The sequence below is a fragment of the Aplysia californica genome, unplaced genomic scaffold, assembly GCF_000002075.1.
Source record: "Aplysia californica isolate F4 #8 unplaced genomic scaffold, AplCal3.0 scaffold00161, whole genome shotgun sequence".
Taxonomy (NCBI): domain Eukaryota; kingdom Metazoa; phylum Mollusca; class Gastropoda; order Aplysiida; family Aplysiidae; genus Aplysia; species Aplysia californica.
Window position 1 is genome coordinate 1,280,677 of NW_004797431.1, and position 10,420 is coordinate 1,291,096.

Consider the following 10,420-nt stretch of genomic DNA (forward strand, 5'->3'; position numbering starts at 1 on the left):
ATGTGTGTGTGTGTGTGTGTGTGTGTGTGTGTGTGTGTGTGTGTGTGTGTGTGTGTGTGTGTGTGTGTGTGTGTGTGTGTGTGTGTGTGTGTGTTATTGCATCAAGGAAATGCTAACGTAAGTGTACATAATCGCCGGGGTTGTAGAGCACTTTCCTTCAACCCAAAAAATTATTTACACTATTGGTGTAGTTCACAAGCAAGAACACACACACATACCACCCCCCCCCACCCCACACACACACACACACACGTACATGCTGAGAGAGAGAGAGAGAGAGAGAGAGAGAGAGAGAGAGAGAGAGAGAGAGAGAGAGAGAGAGAGAGAGAGAGAGAGAGAGAGAGAGAGAGAGAACCACCAGTACGCCAAACACAAACAGTACGGTGACCTTAAGATCTACCCAAGGAGCTTTATAAAAACAAATTGCTTTAACCTCCCTGGATCTACCGTAAACGTTTTCCATACAAACATACTTTACTGGCTGGTCCAACAAATCTGGATTGTCAGCGGGAATTAGCCGTGTTTAGCAGCTAGCAGAAAGAGGTGGATGAGGAGAAAGAAGGGAAGGGGGAGGGGTGGAAGGGGGTTAGAGGAGAAGGAGGGTTTACTACTGACCTGTTTCACAACTTGATTATAGGCAAAGTGCACATGTCACCAGATAGTTGCGAGTAAACATCTTGTTATTTCACTTCACTGCGCGTTCTAAAACTACGTCATTCAAAAACAAAATGAAGTAATCTAATTTTGAAACAGATTTTCGCCATGACCTTACTGATGTAAACTCCTGATTACTTGACAATAATTTTCAATTCCCCTGGTGAACCCGGAGACGTTTAGACTTTTTGCTTATTCTGCTAAAATTTCATAATGTTTCAGAAAACAGACCCCGTTTCTTTTGGAGGAAAGTTCCACGTTAAAAAGACCGTCCGTGAACCCAGTTTCTTATCATCGCTCCAGGGGGCAAGATTCCCCATCTCTGTCTCTGGCACAAACATCCTATTTCTCTCCATTATTATGGAAAAGTGTTTACGTAGGCTATAACAACATTAACACGGAGCTCAGTGGAAAGTGCAGCTTCATCTCTTTTCAGAGCTTTATTTTTTCAATTAAGTTTTGTTTTTGCTCCCCGCTCCTCCTTCATAAAAGCCAGCGTGCCTGTGTCTAGCACCGCAACGTCTTGGTGAGCTGTGACTTTGCGCGTGAGCTTTCACCAAACTAGCGGATCTGTGAGAAGTAGATCAGGGAGGGACTTTGTGCCTTTCACCAAACTACCGGACTTGTGAGAGGCTACAGCAGGGTGAGTGACTTAGCGACGATTATCATCGACTAGCAACAGGGTCACCTTTTTGTGCTTGTTGTTATTGTTGTCATCGTTGTTGTTGTTGTTGGTGGTGGGGTTGTTCTCGTTGTTGTTGTTGTTGTTGTTGTTGTTGTTGTTGTTGTTGTTGTTGTTGTTGTTGTTGGTGGTGGTGGTGGTGGTGGTGGTGGTGGTGTTGTTGTCGTCGTCATTGTTGTTGTTGTTGGTGGTGGTGGTGTTGTCGTTGTTGTTGTCATTGTTGTTGTTGTTGTTGTTGTCGTCGTTTTTGTTGTTGTTGTTGTCATCGTCATTGTTGTTGTTATTATAGTTGTTGTTATTATCATCAACAACAAAATTACTTGCAGAAATGACACCATTTTCTATGGTATGTGTTGGCAGGACTATTGGTAGACGTATGACGTATGAAAATATATCTGAAGAGATGAAGTTTCTCATTTTTTTGTAGATCACTGTTTCACTTTTGGTACAAAAAAAAAAATCTTCGCAAATTTCAGTAATACAATCTGGACCTTTTACCCTCACTTACAGTGCCCTAAACATTCGTGGCACAACCTATCCTCAAACTTCTCTTAAACTGGAGAATCATTGCCATCCACACTTTGCACAGCAAATTGTATCAATTTGTCTCAACTTAATCATATCTTTTTTCACAACAATCGAGGCTAGACTCAAAAACTTTGCTCCGTAAATAGATATCTATATAATGCTACAACTCTCCGTCGCGCGGAAAATGTTAATGGAAGTGTTCACAGCAGTTCCCACTTCTCACACGCAACACATTTTGCACACTATGTGGCCTACGTCACAGCTCCCCAATGACACTTTTTAGAGGTAAAACTTTAGCCCGTGCATAATCACGATCTCCTGATCAATGACAAGTGAAATTGGTAAAAAGTTCTGCTCTTACTTTATAGTTAGTTTAAAGCTGCCATTCCGAACTTAATTTAGGGGGATGTGGTGGTCGAGAGGTTAAGCCGTTCACCTCTTATTCAATGGGTTCCGGGTTCGAATCCAAAAAGCGACGGAAAATTTTCTTCTCTAAAAGTTTCTCATTTCACCTCCTTTTCTGCTGTCAGACAATGTTCTGTCTTCTGCTTTCGTCTCCACTTTCTGCCCCCCCCACCCCCTCACCTCCTTTGCCCCTCCTCTGGGCTCCTCTTTCTGCAGCCTTTCGACTACTGTTGCTCCTTGGTTCCTTCTTACTGCTGTCTTTCAGCCACACCCATGATCTAATGGTAGGTAAGATCTAACACCTGGCCTTCTCGGATAAGAGTGAAAAATCTCGAGAGGTCCAGGGTGCAAGTTGCGTACGTTAAAGATCTCTTGGTGGTCCAAAATCGATAAGAGTAGGCTTCGACCGCCACCCGGGCAAAATTCAAAATTTCCTACCAACTGAAAATGTTTAATGTGTCCCACGCGCTCATATGACCTTATGCACTTGCGAGCGCCGTAAAACATTTAGATCTACCAAAAAACAAAACAAAGCATAAAATAAAATATTTGATGCCGTTGAGAATATGCAATTCTACACACAGTGTAACCTACTCATATTCAGTAGCGATGAGCTTATGCCAGTGAATATTTTGGTTTGAACAATAATAGAATGTAATCAATATCTCTCTCACAAGGCACCCATATCGGCCAGAGTGGACAGGCCGAAGTTTTTTTGTTAATTTCCAACGTCTTTTCCCAGTGTGAGTCACCCTTTGAACCGTCCAAAGTTCTGGACGTTCCTGCAATAAGCGGCTTGTGGATCATGGGTGGATTCCCTGTAAAAGAGCAGGTGTAGCTTTGTTGGTGATTCTTAGAATCCACAGAAAAAGGGAAATGAGTACCACTGTTTTTCAGCACTTTGTGGACTAAAATGTGCGCAGACGACAACGCCCCCCTTTCACCCCCCCCCCTCCCGTCCGGACAGTTGTAGCTGGCGCCGACTATAGTGTTGACCAAAAAAATATTGGCTAGTTATGACATCCTTAGAATTATTTTTTTAAAATATACATTCCCAAAAAAATTATCCAGAGCTGAGTGTTCTTTTTTTCTCTCAATATGCCCTGCAGACTTCTAGGAAAAGTCGCGCGGAGATCTTTGGCACCCAAATACCACGCTGTGTCCTGACAATGGCCCTCAACATGATGTCTAGTTATGTGCTTTTGGCAGCAGCGGTGCTGCTGTCTTCCCAGGCACTGGTACTCAATGTAACAACAGACCAAGTGGAAGTAGGGAAAACAAGAAATGTTTCCCTAGAATGTCTCGACAACTTCCCCCAGCCAGATAATTCTGAGGTTGTAATGATAAGAGTGCTGAAAAAAGACCATGCTGGGTGGAACAGTTTTGCAGAGATCCGCGATGACGACACGGAAGTACGGCCAAAACGTAAGGGTGTGCTCGCTGTGGCCAACAAGACCCTCACTGTAAACAGCTTTCTGCGGATCACGTGGCCCGTGGCGACTGACGATACCATAGGCACATTCCGGTGTGACGTAATTAGCCTGACGTCCTGGGAGGGTGTCAACTGGCAAAAAAGCCTACCCACGTTCGTCTCCCGTAAGAGTGACGTCACACTGCAGATCCTTAGCAGCATTGTGGAGGAGAACAAGAACGATTACCTCCAGCGACTGCGATCTCAGAGGGAAACCATTCTGGAGCACGTGACAACCACGGCGGAAGAAGGCAAGAGACAGTGTGTGCAGCAAAAAGAGAACCTTCTACAAAACGTCACCGCGACCGTCGAGTCTCTGCGAGAGAGTTTTGAGAGCAAGTGGAAGAGCCAGCTACAGGTGAGAATCTCTATTGTTGTTGTTGTTGTTGTCATTGTTGTTGTTGGTGGTGGTGGTAGTGGTGGTAGTGTTGTTGTTGTTGTTGTTGTTGTTGTTGTTGTTGCTATTCTTGTTGTTGTCGTTATTGTCGTTGTTGTTGTGCCCTGCAGCCGTAGCTGTCTCATAGAATTGTTCCTACTGGCTTGTCTAGCTGTCTCATAGTATTGTTCCTACTGGCTTGTCTAGCTGTCTCATAGTATTGTTCCTACTGGCTTGTCTAGCTGTCTCATAGTATTGTTCCCACTGGCTTGTCTAGCTGTCTCATAGTATTGTTCCCACTGGCTTGTCTAGCTGCCTCATAGAATTGTTCCCTATTACTGAGGAGTAATTAATATTTGCCAGGAAACATTGTCTTTTCCAGAAAGAGCAGCAAAATCTTTCCCCCACCAGAGCACCCCCCCCCCTTCCACCACCCTCTATTTCCATCCCAGGTTTGTGTAAGATTGAGAAGCCAAGAAAAGGAACCTCGTAACCTGACGTCATCTTCCACGCTATGTTTGTCCTTGACCTTGTCCACAGGGTCAGTGTTGACAGCGGTGAGGTTTGATACTGGCGAGGGAGGGAAAAGAATCATTAGGCGTACCTTGAGCCACGTCTCTGCGGATGTTTACTTGTCTATATCATTATACTGGCGTACAACAGACAGTAGCCACTGCGGTCACTAGCAACATCTAGTGGGAAGCAGACATGTATCTCGGGAATAGGAAACTTTCTGTGATTGTCGTTATATGTAGAGGCGCGGCGTGAGTTTGGGGGGGGGGGGGTATACTTTACTTTTACCATAATCTTCAAAACTCTTATAAGTGACGTCACTTTCCAGGTCCTGAGCCACACAGTAGACCAGAACAAGAGAGAGTGTCCACATCAGATGCTGTCCCAGAAACGCCAGATTCTGGAAAATGTGGAGACGATCATGGAGCAGAACAAACTAGCGTCTGTACAACTGGAAGAACGCATTCTTGGCAACGTCACAGCGACTTTTGAACAAAATAGACGGGAGTTTGTACAACTGGAAGAACGCATTATTGGCAACGTCACAGCGGTCGTCGATCAGACAAAACGAGAGTTTGTACAACAGACAGAAGACATTCTCAGAAACGTCACAGCGACTTTTGATCAAAATGAAATGAAGTTTGTACAACTGGAAGAACGCATTCTCGGTAACGTCACGGCGATGATTGAGGCTCTAGAAGCAGGTTTTGAGCGCAAGCTGAGTGCTACAAAGACCCAGTTGCAGGTAAAAATCTCTCGTAGTCTTTGACCTCCAATATTGACGGTTTACTTAGGAGTTTCCAATCCAGAAATAACACGAACATAATTATTTCTTTATCAGTGCATGAAGGACCAGTCTCCTTTTATATTGAATAATGGATATTGATCTATGATTCCCAACAAGTCTCTCTTCCACAATTCTCTCTCTCTCTCTCTCTCTCTCTCTCTCTCTCTCTCTCTCTCTCTCTCTCTCTCTCTCCTTCTGACTGTGTCGTTCTCTCTCTCTCTCTCTCTCTCTCTCTCTCTCTCTATCTGTCTATCTAACTATCTATCTATCTATCTATCTATCTATCTATCTATCTATCTATCTATCTATCTATCTATCTATCTATCTATCTATCTATCTATCTATCTATCTATCTATCTATCTATCTATTTATCTATTTAAGAGAAAGTATTGAAGAGAGAGTACCTCAGACCATGATTTGTAAGTATAATTTTCAAATGTTCAGACCTTGAATTGAATGAGCTCCCCTCAGAGTTACATGAATTACAACCTGATTGTCAACTCAGGAGAGAAATATTTTAGGCCCACTTCCCAGTCCCATGTGAGTCTGACATAGGTCCGTATTTCCCGCCACGTACTTCACTGAAATTGTTTTGAACATGTGGGACTGAAACTGTACAGTCAATTGATAAACTAGTGGGCTGACTTAATGAAAAACGCTTTGAAATTGAGTAAATCATAAACTGGCAAACTGACTGAGTGATAAACAAGAAAACTGACTGAGTGATAAACAAGAAAACTGACTGAGTGATAAACAAGAGTAATAAACAAGAGCACTGACTGAGTGATAAACAAGAGTGATAAACAAGAGTGATAAACAAGAGCACTGACTGAGTGATAAACAAGAGTGATAAACAAGAGTGATAAACAAGAAAACTGACTGAATGATAAACAAGAAAACTGACTGAGTTATAAACAAGAAAACTGGCTGAGTGACTGAGTGATAAACAAGAAAACTGACTTAGTGATAAACAAGAAAACAGACTGAATGATAAACAAGAAAACTGACTGAGTGACTGAATGATAAACAAAAAAACTGACTGAATGATAAACAAGAAAACTGACTGAGTGATAAACAAGAAAACTGATTAAGTGACTTATTGATAAATAAGAAAACTGACTGAGTGACTTAGTGATAAACAAGAAAACTGACTGAGTGATAAACAAGAAAACTGATTGAGTGACTGAGTGATAAACAAGAAAACTGACTGAGTGATAAACAAGAAAACTGACTGAGTGATAAACAAGAGTAATAAACAAGAGCACTGACTGAGTGATAAACAAGAGTGATAAACAAGAGTGATAAACAAGAGCACTGACTGAGTGATAAACAAGAGTGATAAACAAGAGTGATAAACAAGAAAACTGACTGAATGATAAACAAGAAAACTGACTGAGTTATAAACAAGAAAACTGGCTGAGTGACTGAGTGATAAACAAGAAAACTGACTTAGTGATAAACAAGAAAACAGACTGAATGATAAACAAGAAAACTGACTGAGTGACTGAATGATAAACAAAAAAACTGACTGAATGATAAACAAGAAAACTGACTGAGTGATAAACAAGAAAACTGATTGAGTGACTGAGTGATAAACAAGAAAACTGACTGAGTGATAAACAAGAAAACTGACTGAGTGATAAACAAGAAAACTGACTGAGTGATAAACAAGAGCCCTGACTGAGTGATAAACAAGAGTGATAAACAAGAGTGATAAACAAGAAAACTGACTGAATGATAAACAAGAAAACTGACTTAGTGATAAACAAAAAAACTGACTGAGTGACTGAGTGATAAACAAGAAAACTGACTTAGTGATAGACAAGAAAACTGACTGAGTGACTGAGTGACTGAGTGATAAACAAGAGTGATAAACAAGAGCACTGACTGAGTGATAAACAAGAGGGATAAACAAGAGTGATAAACAAGAAAACTGATTAAGTGACTGAGTGATAAACAAGAAAACTGACTGAGTGATAAACAAGAAAACTGACTGAGTGATAAACAAGAAAACTGACTGAGTGATAAACAAGAAAACTGACTGAATGATAAGCAAGAAAACTGACTTAGTGATAAACAAGAAAACTGACTGAGTGACTTAGTGATAAACAAGAAAACTGACTGAGTGATAAACAAGAAAACTGACTGAGTGATAAACAAGAAAACTGACTGAATGATAAACAAGAAAACTGACTTAGTGATAAACAAGAAAACTGACTGAATGATAAACAAGAAAACTGACTTAATGATAAACAAGAAAACTGACTGAATGACTGAATGATAAACAAGAAAACTGACTTAGTGATAAACAAGAAAACTGATTGAGTGACTGAATGATAAACAAGAAAACTGACTGAATGATAAACAAGAAAACTGATTGAGTGACTTAGTGATAAACAAGAAAACTGACTGAGTGACTTAGTGATAAACAAGAAAACTGATTGAGTGACTGACTGTAAACAAGAAAACTGACTTAGTGATAAACAAGAAAATTGACTGGGTGACTTAGTGAAAAACAAGAAAACTGACTGGGTGACTTAGTGATAAACAAGAAAACTGACTGAGTGACTTAGCGATAAACAAGAAAACTGACTGAGTGATAACTTGAGAAACTGCCTGCCCCACTGACGGATGTTTTTCAGCACCACTAGCGTTGTGTTACGCCAAACCAACTTCCCCTCGACATTTTCTACAGCCGTGCATCAATCTCTTTCTCTGTGGGGGGGTTTTCCAGCCCAATACGTGTGCTGACGTCACGATTCAAGCCCCCCGGCCAGTGGTCACCCTTTCTAACGGCATGCAAGTCGTCTGTGACACTGAGACAGACAACGGAGGCTGGATCGTGGTCCAGGTGAGATAACGTTCTACTCTACCACAGACTGATACAAGAGGCGGAACATTCTGTTTGTTCTGTGACTTCCCAGACAGTATATATAATAAGTCTACGTATGGTGCAAGTATTACCTCGCTAGGGCATATGTGTCAAGACGCGGTGGAATCAGGCGCTCGTCAGTTTTTAGGGATTTGGAGTAATTGGTCTCATCTTAAAGCATGTTTATTTGTGTTGCTTTCTATGAAAAAATACTCATCTATCTTGAATAAAAGTCAAGATATTTGCGATAGAAGGAAGAAGGGTCGCCCGGTTTCAGTGTTAAAATTGGCGAGAAAAAGTTTGACAATTTCAATAGCCTGAGAGTAATTGAAAACGATAAAATTACATATTTTGTGCCTTTAACTTTAATCAAACTTTTTCTGTGAAATTCACAAATGGAAATGTGTTTTTATATGGACACAAAAGGTGTTGAACCCAAAAAAAAATCCCTCCAAAATTTGATAAAAGTTGCCAAACTGGTGGGAAAGTGCCTTTTTCTTCAATTTCACTATTTTGACGAGCGCCTGATTTCACCAAGATGTCTCACATATGGTTGTATTTCTAAAAAAGTTTCTGCCATTTAAGTAATACTAAATTAGAGAATTGCATCGCATACCCTAAACTATAGCATTGTGTTTTTAAAAATACCATCACAGGACACACTGGAATGAAGATTTGCCGTAATTTCACAACAATAAATAAAACTTTATGTGTGCCTGGAGACCAAAGGTTATACATTTTAATAACGTTGAAAAATTATAATTAAAATGTTTTAAAGAAATCAAAATTCACATTATAATCTTTACAAGATCAAGTTTATTTTCAACAAATAGAGTAGTTTAATTAGCATATTTCATGATAACAAGCCTCACAAAGTTTCATAATGTTCTGTCATGTCTACAGAGGCGTACCTCGGCCGACGTGGACTTTTTCCGGGGCTGGGTGGACTACAAAAAAGGGTTCGGAGATCTGTCTGGAAACTTCTGGTTTGGGCTGGAGAAAATCCACCAGCTGACAAATAAGGTAATTTCCTTCCGAACATAATAATTATTTTCATTATCAATCTAATCTTATGTGACAGAACTGAGCGCCGCTGCTGTTGTCCATGCTGATGTTCTTGTCGCTGCAGACATGGCTGCTCGTTGTATTAGTTCCGTTTATTATCCTCAATATGAGTGTCACTCTTTTTATTGAAAGGTAGTAGTCGCAGCATACGTCCACCCACATGACTCTGTTATATCGGAGATGGACGTAAAATCGGAGCCTCTTTACCTTGATACCTTGCCATAATAATATTTGGAAGTTACATTAATCCACCTTTGTAAGGAAAGTTGATCTAGTGGTGGTACGTATTGTGCGGACATAAATTCGTGGCGCAACTTATCCCTTTAACGGTTGAATCAATGTCACCCGCCATGCTTTGCACAGCAGTTTGTATTAGTTTGCCTTAACTAAATCATATTTTTTCCACAACAACTGAGGGCCCCTAAACTCAAATTTGAACCTGTAAAATTGATGTGAAGTCCAGCCCATATTCGTTTGAGATAAAACAGTCGGGGTGTGTGTATGTTGAGATCTCGTGTATCTATCTACATGACGTATATATACGACAGCTGTGGGGTGTGTGTGTATGTTGAGATCTCGTGTATCTATCTACATGACGTATATATACGACAGCTGTGGGGTGTGTGTGTGTGTTGAGACCTCGTGTATCTATCTACATGACGTATATATACGACAGCTGTGGGGTGTGTGTATGTTGAGATCTCGTGTATCTATCTACATGACGTATATATACGACAGCTGTGGGGTGTGTGTGTGTGTTGAGACCTCGTGTATCTATCTACATGACGTATATATACGACAGCTGTGGGGTGTGTGTGTGTGTTGAGACCTCGTGTATCTATCTACATGACGTATATATACGACAGCTGTTGGGTGTGTGTGTGTTGAGATTTCGTGTATCTATCTACATGACGTATATATACGACAGCTGTGGGGGGTGTGTGTATGTTGAGATCTCGTGTATCTATCTACATGACGTATATATACGACAGCTGTGGGGGGTGTGTGTATGTTGAGATCTCGTGTATCTATCTACATGACGTATATATACGACAGCTGTGGGGTG

At 40.9% G+C, this 10,420-nt stretch overlaps 1 protein-coding gene across 2 annotated transcripts in view; it reads left to right on the forward strand.

The window, feature by feature from the left end:
• The window catches only part of LOC101845689 (angiopoietin-2), a 16,992-nt gene that overhangs the window by 2,371 nt on the left and 4,201 nt on the right, over positions 1-10,420 (forward strand). The window contains exons 1-5 of one of the 2 annotated variants that reach the window (XM_005097694.3): positions 666-1,297; positions 3,379-4,098; positions 4,958-5,374; positions 8,152-8,268; positions 9,193-9,312. In XM_005097694.3, coding sequence (XP_005097751.1) covers positions 3,439-4,098; positions 4,958-5,374; positions 8,152-8,268; positions 9,193-9,312 — 1,314 coding nt within the window. In that variant the 5' untranslated portion in view covers positions 666-1,297; positions 3,379-3,438. Of the gene's footprint in view, positions 1-665; positions 1,298-3,378; positions 4,099-4,957; positions 5,375-8,151; positions 8,269-9,192; positions 9,313-10,420 lie in introns of those variants that run through there. The other variant, XM_013082148.2, reaches the window with a different exon arrangement.